Source organism: Pseudophryne corroboree, chromosome 1, assembly GCF_028390025.1.
Source record: "Pseudophryne corroboree isolate aPseCor3 chromosome 1, aPseCor3.hap2, whole genome shotgun sequence".
Classification (NCBI taxonomy): Eukaryota; Metazoa; Chordata; class Amphibia; order Anura; family Myobatrachidae; genus Pseudophryne; species Pseudophryne corroboree.
In genome coordinates, this window is record NC_086444.1 from 1,035,210,671 (window position 1) to 1,035,232,555 (window position 21,885).

At 44.3% G+C, this 21,885-nt stretch overlaps 1 protein-coding gene and 1 pseudogene across 25 annotated transcripts in view; one reads left to right on the forward strand and one right to left on the reverse strand.

Annotated features, from left to right (window-relative positions):
* Positions 1-21,885, reverse strand: part of SORBS2 (sorbin and SH3 domain containing 2) — a 532,357-nt gene that overhangs the window by 42,793 nt on the left and 467,679 nt on the right. For 14 of the 25 annotated variants that reach the window (XM_063920776.1, XM_063920770.1, XM_063920780.1 and 11 more), the window contains 4 exons: positions 21,228-21,342; positions 20,829-20,957; positions 10,916-11,119; positions 125-946 (listed from right to left, as the gene is read on the reverse strand). In XM_063920776.1, coding sequence (XP_063776846.1) covers positions 125-946; positions 10,916-11,119; positions 20,829-20,957; positions 21,228-21,342 — 1,270 coding nt within the window. The remainder of the gene's footprint in view (positions 1-124; positions 947-10,915; positions 11,120-20,828; positions 20,958-21,227; positions 21,343-21,885) is intronic. The other 11 variants (XM_063920786.1, XM_063920787.1, XM_063920784.1 and 8 more) reach the window with 2 other exon arrangements.
* LOC134933676 (5S ribosomal RNA) lies at positions 19,533-19,651 on the forward strand (annotated as a pseudogene).

Below are 21,885 nucleotides of genomic sequence, written 5' to 3' on the forward strand. Positions count from 1 at the left end.
TAGCAGGACTGTGCGATCCGTGTTTTTTACATTTCTGTCAGACAAGACTCATATTTGAACAGGACATTGTTTGAGCAAGCACACAAGACAACACAGAGTAGCTCAATCTTAGGAACTCAAATACCTCTGCATTGATATTGGCTGAATAGTCTTCGAGACATACAATAGGATGTACTATAGTTTCAATGGAAGGGTTTAAGTTTTCACTTGCCCCGTCTTCCTCTATGTAGAGTCTTGGTGGTTGCTCTGTTTGAGGCTCACATCTATAAAACCCCGAATCTTGACTTGCCAGATGATCTCCTTGGATAATGGTCATCAGCTCCTCACAGATCTCCTCTTCCTGTTCGTCAAGGGATGTTGGTTTTCTTGGTGCTGACCCTGTTGCACACTCTGAGAGAACCAGGCCAATTCTGGGAGTCTCCGATAGACTGATATGATCTGAATAACCTTCTGTGACTTGTTTGCCATTTATTGGTCCTTTAGACTGAGTCTGTGCAGGGTATTTTCCTTGTTTTACAGTCAGACTGTGATCAGTGTTAGTTGCAGACATGGAAGGAACCTCAAGCTGCTGAATTATAGGAGAGGAAAGTGTTGTGTCAGTAAATGGTGAAGGTATGGTAAGATGCTGACCACTTGAAAGTGTTTTTGGTGAAGTAATGGGAACAAAATGACCGTCCTTAATTCGGGAAGAGATATCATTCGACGAAAACTGTTCAGACTGTAAAACAGTTAATGGGGTAGAATTTGGCTTCTCTACCTTGGGAACAAAGTGGTCACTAAAGGGTGGTGGAGTTGGGACGGGTGTGGTTGAAGGTGATAAGCCAACAGTCAGTGATAACCATTCACTGGTCACAGCTCCTAAGTTCCCCTTACTAGAGTCTGTAAGTGAGCTTGAGTCTGGTCTTAAAGTAAGGGGTGGAGTGCGAAGTCTTTTAGATGAAGCCAACTTTAGAAATAAAAGAAAAGTTAAGGTCAAAGGAAAAAAAAACAATATAACAAATAATAAAAATAAAAAGATAAATGATGTTAAAGAGGACTAAGTATATAATTGTGCAGGTGACCATGCCAAAAAACTATTAGCACATGAAACCAAAGGAGCAAGAGAGTTATTTGAAAAGTGTAACTTTATCCGCTGACAGACAGTGCTCTAAATGTCACATGTTGGGGTAGCCTGAGTCATCCTATTGAAAGTAGTAGTATGAGTTTCATGATTGAGCTGTGGGTATCTTCTACATAGATGCTAAATTGCAGCATTGGAATAGTCAAATGAATGGTTAGCATTATTTTGATCTTGGTACCATCCCCCAGCAATATTTTGAATTGCTTAATCACTAGCACAATCCAGACTCTAAAATAACTAACCTAGCAAATATACAGCTGTACTAGTTCACACCAATACAAAATTATATGTCAAATAACAGTACTGATTAGAGGTCATAATTCCTAAACTCTTAACACATTTTACAAAAATGAAACAATTTTATAAAATTTGTAATAACTTGGCATAAGAGCAATACATTTTTCCTTCAAATAAATACCCTGTACACCATTATATGATCAACAAAATGATTTGCCTTTTAATGTGGGACAGTTTTTTCCTCAGAGTAGTGAGATCTCTGACTCTCCAGCTGTAGAAAGGCTACTGGAGGTAACATTCGAGAGCGGGGGAGCGGGTGGACGGGGGCGGGGGATGACCCACTCACGTTGAACTCATGTTGAACAATTGTCAGCAGGGTGATAAAGCGTTGTCTGATTCATTCAGTGTGCAGTGCCGCCCTCCAGTGGTCGCCGCCCATAGGCAGCTGCCTAAAGCTGCCTAGTGATAGCGCCGGCCCTGGCTACATATACCACTAGGTGGGAAATCTAGTATAGCAAATGTTGGAGCCTGTAAACACACAATATGTGCCTGCTTTAAAATAAAGGCAGCATAGTTTATATGGTCCCCTGGAATACATCACATTCTGCACAGCCATGTATCTTATACTGGTAGTGTTTGCAGTCGTGCATGACATCTCTGTATTGTTCTCTGACTATACATAAAATAAGGGGTGTGGTATGCGGTATCCTGGCAGCGGAATGCCGGCAGGGGGGATGGGGGGGCGAGCGCAACAAGCCCCTTGCGGGCTCACTGCTCTCACCGTGATGCGGTCGCCACAGGTTCTATTCCCACTCTATGGGTGTTGTGAACACCCACAAGTGGGAATAGTCCCTGTTGGTTGGCATGCCGACCGTCGGGATTGTGAGGGGGTGTGATGTAGGAGGAGGTATTGTGACCAGCGGTCTCCTGACCGCCGGTCACATAACTACATTCCGAAATAAGGTAGCATAGCCCATTCTTACTTGTATGTAAGTGAGGGCATCCATTTGTCAGCTGAACCAGCATTCAGTTCACAACTTCCCAATAAACAGATAAGCGCTAATATTGGTTCTGTCCACAAAATGTCTGTCTGCACTGGCTCTAGCCAACCAGTACAGTTTAAAGCACTGGCTCAGTTTTATGCTGCATCAGTACCTGCAAGGCATTGAATTTTTCATTTTAAAATGTTTAATTGTTTTGTACCGATTTTGAAAGGAATTTTCACGATAGACTCCATATTATGCAACAAAACTATAGTTGCAAATGTCCCCTGGAAGATACCATAGGGCAGGCACAGGTACTATAGGAGGTGTGAGAGCCATGGCACAGTGAATTGCATTATCGCAGCATCTGTGGCATATGATATGATTCGTGGCAATGGTCAGTGGCATTAAGGACCAAGGCTTATGATGATGCTATTACACCCATATTACGCCATCAAGAACATGGACTGCGTATTTCACTGGGGAAGGCCTCCAAGTGGGTTATGGTAGGTAGCCTACACTCAGGACTGCTTGAGAGCTCCACGAAATTTGGGAGTTCCCTGAAATTTTGGAGCCTTATTATATAGACAGTTCCAGCAAGCAGACATGTATGAGGTGAACCAGTTGTACGCACCACTTGGCCACCCGCTGGAGTATGACCATTAACATATTTTCAGAAATGTGACACTAAAATGAGCCACCAACCTCTTCTTCACGTTACTGCAGAGGACAGAGACATCATTTCTGGCTAACAGCGCTTACTATATACATTCCAGACTCATAACAACACTCTGACTCCAGTATCAACAGACCTCTCACATATACAGTATAATACAACCTTTCCCATAAGATACCTGTAAGAAATGTATTCATCAAAGCTTCTTCCAAATTCTACCCAGATCTCATTTACTCTCAGTTGGAGTCTCTATCGCAAAGCACCATAACACAGAGTTCAATAATAAATATAAAATATACACAAAGCAATTTAAATAATACAAACTATAAGTAAGGTCTGTATTTGCTACAATTAAAATTACATCACTTTTTTTTTAAATGGGAAAAGCTTTTAGTTTCTATTTCTCTTACGTCCTAGAGGATGCTGGGGTCCACATTAGTACCATGGGGTATAGACTGGTCCACTAGGAGGCATGGGCACTTCAAGAGATTAATAGTGGGGGCTGGCTCCTCCCTCTATGCTCCTCCTACCAGACTTAGTTTAGAAAATGTGCCCGGAGGAGCCGGTCACAGCTAGGGGAGCTCCTAGGAGTTTTTTTTTTTTATTAGAACATTAGGTACAGGAAGGCAGCTGGCAACAGCCTTCCTGCTTCGTGGGACTTAGGAAGGGGGGGGGGGGGGGGGGGGAGTGGGAACCAACTCTAGAAGTTAATGGTTCTCTATCTCTGCTGACAGGACACTGAGCTCCTGAGGATGATGATTGCAAGCCCCCGAGGCGACCGCTCACTCCCGCAGCACGGCCACGACCCCCTAACAGAGCCAGAAGATAGAAGGTGGTGAGTATAGCGCCGGCGTCCCGGTTAGCAGGTCGCCGGCGGGTATGGCGGCACAAGGGTGGGAGCGCAGCTCTGATAGGCTGCGCTCCAGGAAGGCTCAGCAACACTTAGTGTAGGCGCTTGGAGGGGCGTCCTGGGCCAGCGCGGTCACCCTAAACTGGTCACAGACACTAACAGGGGCTAATCCCGCTGTTAGCATAGATACCTCCGGCCAGTATAATCAAATTTGTGCGGAAAGCCGTGCGCCATTACAGGGGGCGGGGCTTCTCAGAGCGGATCCAGCATTTACCAGCGCCATTTTCCTCCCTGCAGACATGCAAGACGATGCTGACAGGGAGCGCTGACTCTCAGTTACTGTGGTACCAGGGTGTTATAGACGGGGGGAAAGGGAGTGCATTGTTAGTAATAATCAACCTATTAAGGTTGGTTACTCAGCGCCGGGCTTTTATCACAATAACTGCTCACAAGGGCGCTGTGTGGCTGGCTCCTTGGACTCTGTGACTCTCTGAAGGTACTCTGGGGGAAACTGTATCTGACGTGTGTGTGTGTGTGTGTGTGTGTGTGTGTGTGTGTGTGTGTGTCCCACATTACCATGTATAAGGACTCTGTGTCCTGTGCTACAGAGTGTTTATCTTCTCCTGAGGAGTCTATTCTATGTACTCTACTGTCTCAACCTTCTGAATCCGAACCCCCATGGGTGGATTCTTTAAGTGGAATGATATCCCAGATTTCTACTAGGATGTCACATATTGAGAAAGAAACGCAGTTTTTGAGGAAATCTGTGGAGGGGTTACAGTATTTGGCCCCCACTACTTCATCAAAAACCCCACCTACATACCCACAAAAGAGTACACTTGCCCAGATAATGCAAGCGGACACTGATGCCGACTCTGATACAGGGGACGGTGATGGGGATATGCAGGGGGGGGGGGGGGGGGGGGAGAAGCATCCCTGGCTAAAGGGGTGCAACTCATGATTGAAGCCATTAGGGATGTTTTACACATTTCTGAGAACGTACAGGTGGAGAAAGTAAGAAATCCTTGCTTACCTTTCCGGCCTCCAAAGAGTTCAAATCTTTGTTTGAAAAATCCTGGGAAAACCCAGAGGGGATATGCGGGGGGGTGGGGGGTGCAACTGATGATTGAGGCAATTAGGGAAGGGTTAAATATCACTGAGAAAATACCTGTTCAGGATGAGGAGACTTATTTTACATTAAATAAGAAATCCTCCGTCACCTTCCCTGCTTCTAAGGAGTTAGACTCCTTATTTGAGAAAACCTGGGAAAACCCAGAGAAAAAATTCCAAATCCCTAAAAGAATACTAATTTCTTTCCCTTTTCCTGAAGAAGATAGGAAAAAGTGGGAAAACCCACCTATAGTTGACGCATCTGTATCTAGGTTGTCAAAAAAGGTGGTTTTACATGTTCCTGGTTCAACCGCTTTAAAAGAACCGGCTGACCGTAAGATTGAGACTACACTCAAATCACTATACACAGCTAATGGCGTCACTTTACTGCCCACTATTGCTTGTGCTTGGATTTCTGAAGCCATAGTAAAGTGGTCAGGCACATTGCTATAGGACTCAGATACTATGGATAGAAGTAACATTGATTTGTTCTTACGTCACATACAGGATTCTGCAGGGTTCATGGTGGAGGCCATGAAAGACCTTGGCATTCTGAATGCACGGGCTACTTCTCTGGCGGTCTCGGCATGCAGAGGACTGCGGATACAGAATCCAAGAGAAGTGTTACAGGTCAGGCTCTGTTTGTGGATGCTTTGCATGCATGGATCTCCACGGCAACTGCGGGTAAGTCAACCTTTCTTCCCTCAGCAGCACCAACGGCTAGGAAATCTTATCCTTCACCTACACTGCAGTCCTTTCGGTCCGCAAAATTTAAGAAATCCAAACCACCTCCCACCTTCTTTAGAGGAGGTCGGGGAAAGTCCAGAAAACCTGCACCATCAGGTTCCCAGGAACAGAAACCAGGTTCTGCTTCCTCAAAATCTTCAGCATGACGGTGGACCTCCCAGTCTGGAGGTCAGGCAGGTCACGTTTGGGCGTCATCATGGCTAGACCCCTGGATAAAGGACAGGGGCGGATTGGGAACAAAAAGCGGCCCTGGAAAAATTTGTACTAGTGGCCCCACATGGGCAGCACCAGAGGTGTAAGGTCTAGCCATGGGCCATGGCAGCAGTACCCTCCCCCCAAGACTTTCCAGATAGTGGGGATGTCCAGCATCAAGGGGGAAGGTAAACAGAAATCAAATTAAATATTATGAGCACATTATATGATACACCTTCAGAATTTAGGAAACTATATAATTCTTTAGAAAGATATATTTTCTTGCTTATTACACCAACCGTATCCCAATCACTATTCACTCAATCTTATATGTCAGCCAAGCAGGCAGACAGTGGCAAAGTAATTTTCATATATGCAAATTAGTTTGCATCTTATTCATTATGTCTATAAAAAGGACCACGTCCTCAAACAAAACAGGCCCCATGGGTGCGTCGGACCACCGGGAATCTTCCCTGTGGACCCTATGGCCAATCCGCCTCTGGTAAAAGATATTGTGGCCCAGGGATACAGACTGGAGTTTCAAGAATTCCCACCTCACAGATTCTTCAAATCAGTCTTACCAGTTTCACTGACAGACAGCGCTATTCTACAGGAAGCCATTCAAAAATTGGTTCAAACAAATGTCATTGTTCCTGTTCCACTCCACCTACAACACAAGGGTTATTACTCAAACCTGTTTGTGGTACCGAAAACGGACGGTTCGGTAAGGCCAATATTAAACCTAAAGTCATTGATCCCCTACTTGAGGGAATTCAAATTCAAGATGGAGTCTCTGAGAGCCGTGATCTCAGGTCTGGAGGAGGGGGAATTCCTGGTATCCCTGGATATCAAAAATGCATACCTTCACATTCCGATCTGGCCGCCTCACCAGGCTTATCTCAGATTTGCGCTGCTGGATTGTCACTATCAGTTCCAGGCACTGCCTTTTGGCCTCTCCACAGCACCGAGAGTGTTCACCAAGGTCATGGCAGAGATGATGCTACTCCTCCGCTGGCAAGGAATGAACATAATTCAATATCTGGACGATCTACTGATAAAGGCATCTTTCAGGGAGAGGTTGTTGCAGAGTATTGCTCTCTCAACTCGACTACTCCAGGATCACGTGTGGAATCTGAACCTTCCAAAGTCACATTTGGAGCCAACAAGGAGACTGCCCTTCCTAGGGATGATACTCGACACGTAAGTGCAGAGGGTGTTTCTGCCGGTAGAGAAAACGTTGGTGATCCAATCAATGGTACGGGATGTCCTGAAGCTAGCCCGGATATCGGTTCATCAGTGCATTAGCCTTCTGGGGAAGATGGTGGCCTCCTACGAGGCTCTTCAGTATGGAAGATTCCATGCGAGGTCCTTCCAACTGGATCTCCTAGACAAATGGTCGGGATCACATCTTCACATGCACCAGCGGATATGCCTGTGCCGAAAGCCAGAATTTCACTCCTCTGGTGGCTGCACACTTCTCACCTACTCGAAGGCCGCAGGTTCGGGATTCAGAATTGGATCCTTCTAACCACGGATGCACGTCTCAGAGGTTGGGGAGCGGTCACCCAAGGGGAAAGCATCCAAGGAAAGTGGTCAAGTCTGGAATCCATCCTTACGATAAACATTCTGGAACTATGGGCCATATATAACGGCTTTCTACAAGCGGCTCATCTTCTGCAAGATTAGGCCATTCAGGTTCAGTCGGACAATGTAACAACAGTGTCCTACATAAACCGACAGGGCGGAATGAAGAGCAGAGTGGCAATTTCAGAGGTAACAAGAATCCTCCTCTGGGCAGAAAGGCACGCGGTGGCGCTGTCAGCAAAAGACATGATGGCCTCTCGCCTAAACAAGAAGCTTCAGAGGTATTGCTCCAGGTCAAGCGACTCGCAAGCAGTGGTGGTGGACGCCCTGGTAACTCCGTGGGTGTTCCAGTCAGTGTATGTGGTCCCTCCACTTCCACTAAAAAGAACAAGAGTTCAGGCGGTCCTCACTGCTCCGGACTGGCCAAGAAGGGCTTGGTACGCGGATCTTCTGGAATGACTGCTGGAGGATCCGAGGCCTCTTCCTCTTCGCAAGGACCTTCTCCAACAGGGGCCGTTCGCCTTCTAGACTTACCGTGGCTACGTTTGACGGCATGGAGGTTGAACACCAGATCTTAGCTCGGAAAGGCATTCCAAAAAAGTTAATTCCTTCCCTGATACAGGCTAGGAAGGGAGTAACGTCAAAACATTACCATCGGATTTGGAAAAAGTATGTGTCTGTGACTCTAAGAAGTTTCCTATGGTGGAGTTTCAACTTGGACGGTTTCCCTTCTTTCTGCAATCAGGTGTGGATGTAGGCCTACGCTTGGGCTCCATCAAGTTCCAGATTTCGGCCTTGTCCATTTTCTTTCAGAAACAATTGGCGGCTCTTCCTGAGGTTCAGTCGTTCTTGAAAGGGGTTCTGCATATTCAACTACCTTTTGTGCCTCCTACGGCACCTTGGGATCTTAATGTGGTGCTGCGGTTCCTGCAATCAGATTGGTTTGAACCTTTACAGGACATGGACGTCAAGTTTCTTACTTGGAAGGCGGTCACTCTGTTGGCATTGGCGTCTGCTCGATGTGTGTCAGAATTGGGGGCATTGTCATACAAGAGTCCCTACTTGATTTTCCATGAGGATAGAGCTGAGGTGAGAACGCGTCAGCAATTTCTTCCAAAAGTTGTGTCGGCTTTTCATATCAACCAACCTATTGTGGTGCCAGTGGCTACTGACTCCTCAATTACCTCAAAGTCCTTGGATGTTGTGAGGGCTTTGAAAATCTATGTGAAGAGAACTTCTCGTCACAGGAAGTCGGACGCTCTATGTGTCCTTTATGATCCCAACAAGGTTGGGTGTCCTGCTTCTAAGCAGACAATTTCTCGCTGGATTAAGATCACTATCCAGCATGCTTATTCTACGGCAGTCTTGCTGTGTCCAAAATCTGTTAAGGCCCACTCTACTCGTAAAGTGGGTTCTTCCTGGGCGGCTCCCCGGGGTGTCCCGGCTTTACAGCTTTGCTGAGCAGCTACTTGGTCAGGGTCGAATACGTTTGCTAAGTTCTACAAATTCGATACTTTGACCTCTGAGGACCTAAAGTTTGGTCAATCAGTTCTGCAGGAACCTCAGCACTCTCCCTCCTGTACTGGGAGCTTTGGTACATCCCCATGGTACTAATGTGGACCCCAGCATCCTCTAGGACGTAAGAGAAAATAGGATTTTAATTACCTCCCGGTAAATCCTTTTCTTGTAGTCCGTAGAGGATGCTGGGTGCCCGCCCAGTGCTTCATATTCCTGCATTGTTACTTGGTTCAGTTTGTTAGTTTAGCCGTTGCTGAATCGTTCCAAGTTGGTTAGCTTGGCTTCCTTTTGTTGTACGTGTGAGCTGGTGTGAGTCTCACCACTATCTGTGTATAATCTTCTCTCGAAGTATGTCTGTCTCCTCGGGCGCAGTTTATAGACTGAGTCTGGTAGGAGGGCATAGAGGAAGGAGCCAGCCCACACTATTAATCTCTTAAAAGTGCCCATGGCTCCTAGTGGACCCGTCTATACCCCATGGTACTAATGTGGACCCCAGCATCCTCTACGGACTACGAGAAAAGGATTTACCGGTAGGTAATTAAAATCCTATTTACAGAAAGTCACGTTCCTTCACTGAGCAACAGTAAGCCGTCTATGACCGTCTAAGACAAATCTATAGACCTGCAGGGCAATAGGAGTTTCTTATTATATGATAATAAAAATACTTGAAAAGAATTTATTATTTCTGTTTCCTTTTCATTGGAATAGAGCATTTACAGTTACTGGCTTTTCTACAGGACCAAGAGTGAGCGGCTCTACACTGGACACCCTGCTTTCACCTCTGTTATGGTGTATGAGTCAGAACAAGGCTATAAGCTTTATTGTTCTCATCTAGTGGGTGTGGGACAAAGCAGTACAAATATAAAAATGCAAGAAAAATATGGTCAGCGGAATAAAGAGATACAAAAAGCCTAGTTATGTTCCAATCGATTATCTATATCAGACTTCGGTCAATTCTCAAAGCTTTAAGATCACAAACTGTCTCTCTTGCAATAAATGTAGCTGTAATAGGCCTGGGAGAAATAGATCTATTTTTTCATAAATAAATAGGCTGCAAACAGAAACCTGCTGCGTACAAATGGAAGTGGCAGGATTAGCTGCAGATATTACAGCAGCAGCAGTGTGACCCCGAATTGACCAGAGCAGAACACTTCCACTACCATACTGGAGAAAGTAAACTTGCACTGAGGCTCCACCTGGCGGACAAATCAGCAATACACATCACTGCTTATTAGGCTGTGGCTTGGGATGTACCATTTATAGAGGACCCATTTAGTATGTTGTTACCCCCACATCTGATATTGCAGAGTGTTTTCTTCCTACAGTATCCATATTTATCTTATCAGGATTCTGAATATCTATTCTCTAAAGTTATCACTGATGCTGCAACACTAATGTGCAAGCAATAAATAAATCCACTTGTCCCTTTCTTCTCAAATACAGTGTAGTGCAGGTATTTTACTCGCATATACATATAATCCTGTACTGCTGTGTTACTGTACAGTATAACTCTTTCACCCTTCATCTGTCACAGTGATTATTAATATATGTCTTCAATACTGATTTGAACCAGTAATCTATACACATTTACCAACCCCAAATAGACATGAAATGGAAATAATGAACAGTATCATCACTTATGTAGACACAATTTGCTAGATACCATTTCCAGTTGTTGAAATAAAAGATATGAGAGATTCAATTTTTGGCAATGTTCGACTACACACATGCATTATGTATTTATAGTATCATTCATTCAGTGAGGACTGTTTCATAAGCAATATAATGTTGTATGTACTGTATCATTATTCTCTCCCATATATCTACAATGGAGGAAATACCTGTAAGAAAGCAATGTAAGTGGTATGTGTGATTACATGTCAGGCAGCATCTCTTACCGTGGCTGTGCTGGAGTTATGCATCCTATCACTTGAATAGCTTTGAGAAAGAGAACGTTCAGGGGTTTCACCAGGGTTTTTAGAAGGACTCTTTTTGATTAGTTCCACATAGGACACTGGGAAGATGCCCTGTCTGCTAGTTCCTGGTATTTTACCTTCATACCAGTTTTGATCAACTTTCTTAAGAAGCGTCACTCGATCACCCTGGAAGACAAGAGGGATTTTCATTTATAGTGATCACCAGATTTAATCAGCATACAAAATTATTACATGGTATCAGTTGCACGAGATTCAATTAAGAGCTTTGTAAGGAAGCTACAAAACCCAATAATTTTAGAAGGAACAAGCTTAATCAGTTTAGAGAAGCACTGACGGGCAGAGACCGGGACATTGCACTCAAGAGACCAAACGGGTCATTTTCTAAAATAAATACTGTTGCACATACATAGTGAAAAATGTCTACCGAAGGTTCTTTTTGGCACCTCTTGTGGAGCTGTCCAGAGGGGCAACCATTCTTGGAAGCTGTATGAGGTGTTGCTTGCTCCAGGTTGGTAGCTGAATGCCCATGTCCGGTAGTTTGACTCTTTGGCCTCACATGGAAAGAAACTCTCAATAAACCATATCAGTATATTTTTAACGTTACGTCACCGCCTGGGGTGGTTAATGGTAGAGGTTGGATTGCACCTGGAACCCCACGTCTTCATGAAGGGATACTGTAGGTCTCGTCTATGCAATAATGAGTCATGAAAATCCACGTATAAGAAAAGAGAAACGCTCCATAATGATCATACCATATGGTCCCCTGGTATAAATCACATTCTGCACAGCCATGTATCTTTATACTGGTAGTGCTTGTAGCTGTGCATGGCATCCATATGTTGTTCTCTGGCTGTTAACATGCTTAGTCCAGTGCACTCTCCCTTCACATGATCTGTTCAGTCCTGGTGCACCCCTTTGTTGGTGAGGGCTTTACTTTGTGTTTAGTTCATATTGTTAGAATAATCTATGAAAACGCAATGAAAATTAAGAAAAGACGAAGTTTGTTTTCAGCATATCACATGATATTCCTACCAACTACTAGCTGAGCACATTCCTATTGTTCTCAGATTTCCCATTTCTCCTATATCTTTCTCTCCACATGGTCCTCACATCATCCATGTGATAGTCACTCCTTGCCACCTCCGCACCTGATTTGATGCTGTGGATATATCCTCCACGCTGGGTGACCAAGAGTTGTTGCTATTACTTGTTAAAAGTGTGGTTTAGCCTGATTGTATTTAACATGTCAACACCATATTCATGTTTACTTTACTAGCAAAGTTTCAGAGGAAAAGCTGAATACAGTATATTGACTTTTCCATAATCTCAGAATATGTATTTCTTATTTTGATTATGGATTTCATGACATTCTCACTGTCCTGTATTGTTGTTTTGTGACGTATGACATATCATATTATTAATTTTAAAAAAAAGTAACTCTGCATCTCGGTAAAACTCATTTACTTGCACTTCTTCAGTCCCAAGCAGGATCTCTACTGTTAATATGGGTGAATGAAAAGCAGACAGTTAAGCAATTCTGACAACCCCATGATCAGCTGAATAAATGGCTACACGTGAACAAACACCTGTGAAACGAACGTCAGGAGAAGTGAACGTAGTCACGCAGGGCATACACACATGACCAGCAGAGCTGGACGGATACGGACCCGGACAGTCACCCTGTCCACACCGTGCCTCTTCCAACAGAGCGGTAAGTGGAGGCAGATGATTACCAAGCCACACTGCATTATATTGTACTGTAAAGCTAATAATTATGCCTGGAGGAGAGATGGTAAATTAATGGTTTGAATGCTTATCCGTTACCCGCAGTTTAATGGCTGTGTGACATTATGAACTGGTCCTGATAATGATATAAAAATGATGATGAAAAGCAGGCAGAACTTGGCAGTAGTTGCTAATTAATGATATGGTACTGAATTGGCCATAGCTTAAAATGGCACAGACTGCTTTATTTTTTATTTTTCAGTGCTCCCAGCCACTTGTTATATTTAGTAATGGTAACATTTGTTACAGAGACCCTAAATATAACTGACTAAACCGTTACATTGGAACCTTGAAGGTATAATGTGTCATTTCTAGCCACTTGATAAATAAAGTAATGTAAAATCTGTTACAGATACTCTTAACACAACAGATAAAACTGATACAGTGGAACATTAAAGGCAAAATGTTTAATTTCTGCATGATTGGTTAAGGATTGGACAACCAGGGAAAATAGGATTTTGGTACTTCCCAGGTAAATCCTTTTCTTTGAATCCATAGGGAGCACTGGAGTACTCTTGGGATATGGACGGCTTCCGCAGGAACAGGGCACTGAATAAATTAAAATTTTGACTACTCCTCCCCTCCATATCCCAGAGTACCTCAGTGTTTTTTTACTGAGCCGAACAGGAGCTATAGAGAGGTTGACAAAGGAGAATTACATATAACATAATGGACAACAATAAAGTTGATACATAACGTTACTGACAACTATACAGTTGACACTATAACCGATAGCACTTGATAATTTGAACCAGTCGGTGAGAGTGTGTTACCATAAGATCCCCTGAACTTACCACAAGCCAGGTAAAACTACTCTGGTTGGGCGTCCAGTGCCCCCTATGGATTCAAAGAAAAGGATTTACCTGGTAAGTACCAAAATCCTGTTTTCTTTTTCATCCACTAGGGGTCACTGGAGTACTCTTGGGATGTACCAAAGTTTCCCCCGTGGGCGGGAGAGCTGTTTGGCACCTGTAACACTAGGCGGTCAAAGCTAGATGCTGATGCCGCAAACGTATCAAACTTGTAAAAGCGCACAAACGTGTGCACTGAAGACCATGTAGCCGCACGGCAAAAGCTGTGTTGTAGAAGCTCCCCGACCAGCTGCCCATGACGTTCCCCCAGAACGTGTGAAATGTAGGCGGCTGTAACCTAGCATGAAGGTAAGCCTGACGTATGGTCAGTTTTATCCATCTGGATAAGGTCTACTTAGAAGCTGGCCAACCCATCTTGGCAGCATCATAGAGAACAAACAACGTATCCGTCTTACGAACTGTAGACGTTCGGGATACATAAACGCGTAGTGCGCGTACCACATCCAAAGTTCCAGAATCTCCTATTAACACAGGAACTATTATTGGTTGATTGATGTGAAGAGATGACACTACTTTTGGTAAGAAAAGCGGAATTCGTCCGAAGTTCCGCTCTGTCATCATGAAACACCAAATACGGTGGTTTGCATGACAAGGCACCCAAATCTGAAACACGCCTTGCCGAAGCTTAAGGCTAGAAGAAAATTTGTTTTCCAAGTGAGAAACTTAATATCCACTTGTTGTAAGGGTTCAAAATATGAAGACTGTAAGAAATCTAAAACCAGATTCAAGTCCCATGGCGCTGTAGGTGGAAACAGTGGAGGCTGTACTCTGAGGACACCTTGCAGAAAGGTGTGTACAGACGGCAATAGAGCCAATCGTCTTTGAAAGTAAATTGACAAAGCAGATACCTGCACCTTTAGTGTAGATAAACGCAGTCCTCCATCTAACCCCGTCTGTAGAAATAACAAAAGACGGGATAACTTGAAAAATGATTTCGGAAACTTCCGAGCTTCACACCAACCTATATAGGCACGCCAAATTCTGTAATAATGAGCTGCCGTAACTGTCTTCCTAGCTCGTAACATGGTTGGTATAATCGAATCTGGAATACCCTCTCTTCTTAAGAGGGCGATCTCAACAGCCACCCCGTCAAACGCAGCCGCGCTAACTCGGGGTAAAGGAACAGACCCTGTTATAACAGGTCCGGCCGTAGTGGAGCGGCCAAGGATTGTCTGCGAGTAGTCCGCGGAGATCCGAGAACCAAGCTCTCCGAGGCCCATGAGGCGCCACTAGTATGACTGTGGCGGACTCTCTTTTGATCCGTTTTAGCAACAGAGGGAGCAGCGGAACGGTGGAAACAGATACACGAGGCTGTACGGCCACGCGATTGCGAGAGCATCCACCGCCACTGCCTTTGGATCTCTTGTTCTGGACACATACTGGGCGTTTGGTGATTGTGGCGGGATGCCATCAGGTCCTCTTGAGGGTAACCCCATCTCTGGATCAACATGTGAAACACTTCTGGCTTTAATGCCCATTCTCCTGGATGAAAATCCCGACGGTTGAGATAATCCGCCTCCCAGTTGTCCACTCCCGGAATGAACACTGCCGACAATATCACTTGGTGATGTTGGGCCCAATTGAGGATTTGAGCTACTTTCCGCATTGCCATGCGGCTTCTCGCTCCTCCTTGCTTGTTGATGAACGCGACTGCCGTCGCGTTGTCTGACTGCACCTGGACAGTCTGAGACCGAAGCATGTGTACTGCTTGTCGTAGCGCATTGTAAATTGCCCGGAGTTCCAGGACATTTATAGACAGCAATTTCGTGATCCGCCCAGAGACCCTGGAGCTGACAATTTTAAACTACAGCTCCCCAACCTCTGAGACTCGCGTCCGTCGTGAGAATGATCTAATTCCAGGCGCCAAACCGTTTCCCTGCGGTTAGATTGTGTACTTTGAGCCACCAGACTAGAGATACCCTTGCCCGTGGCGACAACCTCACCCTGTGGTGAATCTGCAGCTGCGAACCCGACCACTGTACGAGCACATCCAGCTGAAAAGGACGTGAGTGAAATCTTCCGAACTGAATCGCTTCGAAAGCCGCCACCATTGTGCCTCAGAGGCGAATGCACAAATGTACCGAGACTGTGCGTGGCTTGAGCAGTATTGTACCAGATGACAAATAATCTGTACTTTCTGTTCTGGTAGGTAAATTCTTTGATTTACCGTACCGAGAATCATAACTAGGAATTGAAGTCGATGAGACGAAATTAGATGTGATTTCTTGAAGTTGACAATCTAACCGTGGTGAACTAGTACCTTGTACGTTAGCAACGCATGTTGGAGGAACATCTGTTGAGACGGAGCTTTGATGAGCAGATTTAGTACAGAACTATTATCACATTCAGGGATCTGAGATGAACTATCATCACAGACATCACTTTGGTGAATACCCGAAGACGCTGACGAGAGGCCCACAGGTAGAGCCTGAAACTGGTAATGATTCTGCCGTTTTGCAAAACACAAGCACCTCTGATGAGGTGGCAAATCGGAATGTGTAAGGACGCAACCTTGAGATCTAGCGCAATCATGAATTCCTGTGGCTGTAAACTTGCAATTACTGACCGCAGAGATTCCCTCTTTATTGTAGTAAGTGACGTACTGATTGAGACTCTTTAAGTTCAATATTAGCCTGACGGAGCCATCCGACTTTTGATCCCCTCAAACAGACTGGAATAATAACCGTGACCTTGTTGGTGTACAGGGACCGGAATCAAACTGCTGAATCCAATAGAGACTGAATGGCAAATTGCCGAACCGCCTCTTGTCGTCCGACAGAGGCAGTCCTGTCTTGAAAACCCGCAGTGGCGGGAGACAGCCAATTGTACCAGATGACGAATAATTGCGGATCCACCGATCTGTGGATGTCTGGAACTCTGCCAAATGGAACGTCTGAAGACGTGCTCCCACAATTGGAAATCCGAGATGGGCCGAGAGCCCGTCATGCCAGTGGCCTATCGGTGACCCTAGCGTCCTGACGACTGGTGTTGGTTTGTTGGAAACCACGTCCTTGCCTCGTCTACCAGGCGTGGCTGTTCCTCTACCACGTCTTCGAAAGGGCTGAGATCTAAAGGATTTGAACGCCGGGCCAGAGTATTTCCGTCTAGGTACCGTTGGAGGCAATGGTCGGAAAACAGACTTTACCCCCATGGCCTCAGAAATCCATTTGTCCAATTTAGGACCAAACAACTTCTCGCCATTGTATTCTTCTGACCTCTGACTCCGCTTATTAAGAACGCAGCCAGAGTGCTTGTGCTGTAACTAGCGACGAAGAAAGGCGAGAAATGAGCTGACAGCCGGTAGGAGAAGCTGTACATAGATACCTAGCAGCTTCTCAGATTTGATTAGTGAGAAGTATACGGTGATCGTTATCTTGAGTTCTGTTATCCATAATTAGCGCCTTAGTTACCCAAATGCCCTTCTATTTTACGATCTGAAGGGTCTTTATAAGTTTTAAAACAAGAATCCACCAATGGCGGATTCTCACATGTAGATGTCACTGACTGTGGAAACGGGTAACTAGACTTAAATCGGCGAGGTAAAGAACCGGTTATCTACCAACATCTTATTGAGAGATTTTGAAACAGGAAACCCAATGGAGATCTCTGTCGTTTAGTAAATACGACTTTATCATATATCAGAGGCTCCTTAGTCTCTGTAAACCTCAGAGACTAACACACTGGCCTTTATCAATACTTGTGCTGTAAAAAACCTGCAGTATCTGACTGCTAGTCTAATTCGCGCTCCTCACCCTTATTTTGCGCAGTGAGGTCTGGCATAGAATCTTCAGACTGCAACCTAGCAGAAACTGGTAAATTATAAGACAAAATAAATTTATCCCTTGTATCCAAAGTGGACTTGGACCTCTGCAAAGGCTGAGAGCCCTCCGGTAATTCTGGCGGTCTTACCCGAGACTCCCATCTTGCCGCTTTCCGCTCGTGTCGAGCAACGGCCAATTCTGATTTCAAGCCAGCCATTACATTTGCTAACATAGACCATGGAGTGTCCGGGGATGAAACCGGCTTCCGGAATGGGAACCGACAAAACATACTTCTTTTTTTTTTTTCTTGTGCCCTATGCAGACAGACAATACAATATACAAAGACAGACACCTGCACGACTCAGTAAAATAGTTACTTAAGGTGTGTAAAATATATACATGGCCGAAGTGCTATGCACGTGGCCAGCACTATATGAAAACCTGATCCAAACATTCCCACTAACACCCCTTCCGGTGGAGTAGAGATGTAGGACAGGAACGTTCTGAAATCACAAACAGGAAACATGTTAAAAAGGCCCCCATGCCAAGTTTACAGTTATAAACACAATGTAGGTTATAATACATGACTTTATAACCTGCACCTGACTGTGGATTGAATATAGACTTAACAGCCTATTAATATAACTTATGCAGTATAAATAATATGGCAGCCCAATTACCTTTGCAGCAGCGCTGCCTGTGATCAGCCTTCTCCCCTCTACCCCTGAGCTCCGTGTAGCGCTGTGTCTCAGCGGGGAGCGGATGCCGGGAAGCGGGACCCCTGGAACATTGCAGGGAGGCGGAACACGTGATATATGCGGCCGTGTTGGAAGTGTGGCCGTGGTACGGCGGGCCGGAGCGGCTTTTGGCGGCGCTAGTGTGAGCGGCTGTGCTGCGGCAGTCGCAGCGGCTGGGTGAGCTTGTGAGTAGACGCTTAGCCCCATACAGCGCGGACGTAGCGGCTGGGTGGGCGGCCTGTGTTAGCGGCGGGTGCGGGCGGTTCTGAGCCCCGCACAGCGCGGACGTAGCAGCTGGGCGGGCGGCCTGTGTTAGCGGCGGGTGCGGGCGGTTCTGAGCCCCGTACAGCACGATGTTAGTACATTTTCCCCACACAGCATACCTTGTTTCCTGTAGGGAGGGCTGTGACTGGGCTTCTTTCTGTAAGCTCCGTCCAGCTCTTGCAGCAGTCAGTGAACTGCGTGTGGCTGTGAGGGTGCTCTTTGTGAGTACCGACACGCCATGCGCTGCCTTCGCGCAGCGGCACTATCCCGGACCCACGTTTTTAGTATAAACTGGGAAGGGATGTGCTTAAGTTGTAAAAATAAAAAAAATAAAAATAAATAAATAAATATTCACTAAGTGTGGGAGCCCCACACCAGCCCTGTTGCTCCGACGAGCACAGAAAAAAACACTGAGGTACTCTGGGATATGGAGGGGAGGAGTAGTCAAAATTTTAATTTATTCAGTGCCCTGTTCCTGCGGAAGCCGTCCATATCCCAAGAGTACTCCAGTGACCCCTAGTGGATGAAAAAGAAATCAATGTACCCATAATATCATATGAAACCTAAATGTGTGTTCGCTTTGTTTCCCTGTCCTCTAGTTATGATAATATCACATGTTGGATGAGTATAGAGACAAATTCCCTGCACTGCGAGTTCTTCACATCAAGGAATATCTCTTAACTACCATAGTGCTGGATAGATCTTTTTCCTTTCTTCTAGCTGTAAAACGGTGTCACACCCTCTCTCATTCCCCGCCTAATACCAGTAATCTGGCATGACAGGAGAACAGCAGAAGGGTAGGGATACCATAGTCTCAGCTTCTATTAGAACCAATACTACTACTCATATTAAAACAGCTATCTGAATACCGTGAGACACTGATGCCTCATGCCATTTGGAAATAGAGGTTAATGTTTACACCGACTATTATATCATCCCATCATGGAATCAAAAGTGACCAGATACTTTAAATCCTTTGAATACCCTGAGATTTGGGTTACTGGTAGGTGAATGATGGTCACTTTCATACTTTTTTTTGAGTATCTTTGTACTTATAAATTTTCTTCCTTTGGAGTGGTACACTATAACCAATACCTCCTTTCCAAGTCAATTGTTTCCCCTTGCAATAGTGACACCCTGCTTTTGATGGTTCTGGCGAACCTACAACCTTACCACACTGCATATGCCCAATCTCATCCGATCTTGGAAGGAATACAGTGTTGGGCCTGGCAAGTACCTGGTTGGATGACCACCTGGGAATACCAGGTGTTGTAGGCTCCTAATTATACCACTTCAATAAAAGGACTATCCTGCACGATCTCTGACACATATTTTGTGCATTTATGCAATGAATATATCACAATTTTTTTAACATTTACACAAAAAATGTTCATAAAGCTAGCTAAATTAAATATTTTAACTTTTTGGGCCTTCTTTATGTCTTTATATTAAGAGTATAATTATTAAAAGTTAAGTTTTAATGAATAATTATCAATCCTCTGAGTTTAAGTGCTCCCAACCAAGGTTACTTCTTTTCTCTCTCTATTTGCATATTGAATTATGTTAAATAACCAATGGAAGCACCACTGACAATCACACAAAACGTTACCTAACAAGCATGATATAATAGGTAGACAGTGATAAATTCAAGACAATTGTCTTTACCGTCATATTTTTTTTTTTCACAGACCAACTGCATTAACCACTTTTCTATCTACCCACTGCTCTGTGCAGCATACAGGTTGAGTATCCCTTATCCAAAATGCTTGGGACCAGAGGTATTTTGGATATGGGATTTTTCCGTATTTTGGAATAATTGCATACCATAATGAGATATCATGGTGATGGGACCTAAATCTAAGCACAGAATGCATTTATGTTTCATACACACCTTATACACACAGCCTGAAGGTAATTTTAGCCAATATTTTTTAATAACTTTGTGCATTAAAAAAGTGTGTGTACATTCACACAATTCATCTATGTTTCATATACACCTTATACACACAGCCTGAAGGTCATTTAATACAATATTTTTAATAACTTTGTGTATTAAACAAAGTTTGTGTACATTGAGCCATCAAAAAACAAAGGTTTCTCTATCTCACTCAAAAAAGTCCGTATTTCGGAATATTCTGTATTTCGGAATATTTGGATATGGGATACTCAACCTGTATCTAATCAAACCCTTTTGACAACCCCATAATCAGCTGAATAAACAGCACCAGGGAAGGAGAGCAGGAGAGAGCCTTGTCTACTTAGAACTGTTGGATGAGCCAGACTGGAGGCCCAGGGCCATATAGAGCCCTGTTCAGAATCAAACCCATGACCCCAACACTTTGAGGCAGCAATGCTATCCGTTATTGCACAGTGCTATAAATCTACACATAATGTGAAGCTCTGCAATTTCTTAACCTTTTTCTACAAAAGTAACAAGCCGTTTTTAACAAATTACCTTCTTGAGTGTTAGCTCCACATTTGTGTCAGCAGTAAAATTATATTTGGCTACTGCTTCTCCAATCTCGCGAACCTGTGCGGGTGGTGGAGGTCGCATTGGCTGGACTCTCTCTGTTGGGCTAATTTTCTGAAAAAGAAGCAGACCATAACAATGTGTCCCTAAAAATGATTTCAGTCAAAATATACATTTTGAAAGCTGCATCCTGATTATTCCCAGGAGAATACATGGCATGTACATTCTGTTAAAGTGAGTAGCTCCTGGCCCTGGGGCACAGTGGTTCTTCCTAATTGTGGGTACCTGGATTTGTCAGCTAGAAAATCATTCTGAGCTGCTATTTTCTTGAATTGGTATCTCCTTGCTGAACACCTAAAATACAAATAAAGGTGGTCTACTAACCTCAACATAAGAAATTGGTAAAATCCCCACTCTTCCGTGATGTTCTCCTTCATACCAGTTCTTGTCTATTTTCCTGAGGACATACACAGTATCTCCTTTCTTAAAAGACAGCTCTCTGAAAAGTACAGGTTATTAATCACATTTCAAATACGGAATCTGTGTGAATACATCAAAAGTGTTATTACATATAATAAGCAGCATCAATTCACCATAGTGTAGTAGTAACTAATGCAAAACTACTATTCTCTAAAATACATAGGATGCAACATGTAACTGCTATTTATATAAAAGTCAGCTATTAAACTGGACCCTCTTATATGATAACACAGGAAGAAAATGTATGTATTCTTTTGTTATTCTATCCGGAGAGAAACTAATGACTACACTAAGGGGCGGATTCAATTAGACATATTAATTATCACAGGCTTGTAGCTATGGCCATTCAACTGTATAGCCCATTCAATAGCCCAATTGAATAGCCCATTCAACTGTAGTCTGCACTTACTCCGGATTTTGGTTTGCACCCTCCTGAGGCTTGGACAAAAATCTGCATTAAGTAGGGCTTTCCGCTGAAAATGCATTAGCCCATAGCTCCGGGCACTTAACCTGGGATCTGTGAGTTAATGTGCATTAGCTGGGAACTTACCACTTAAGGAAA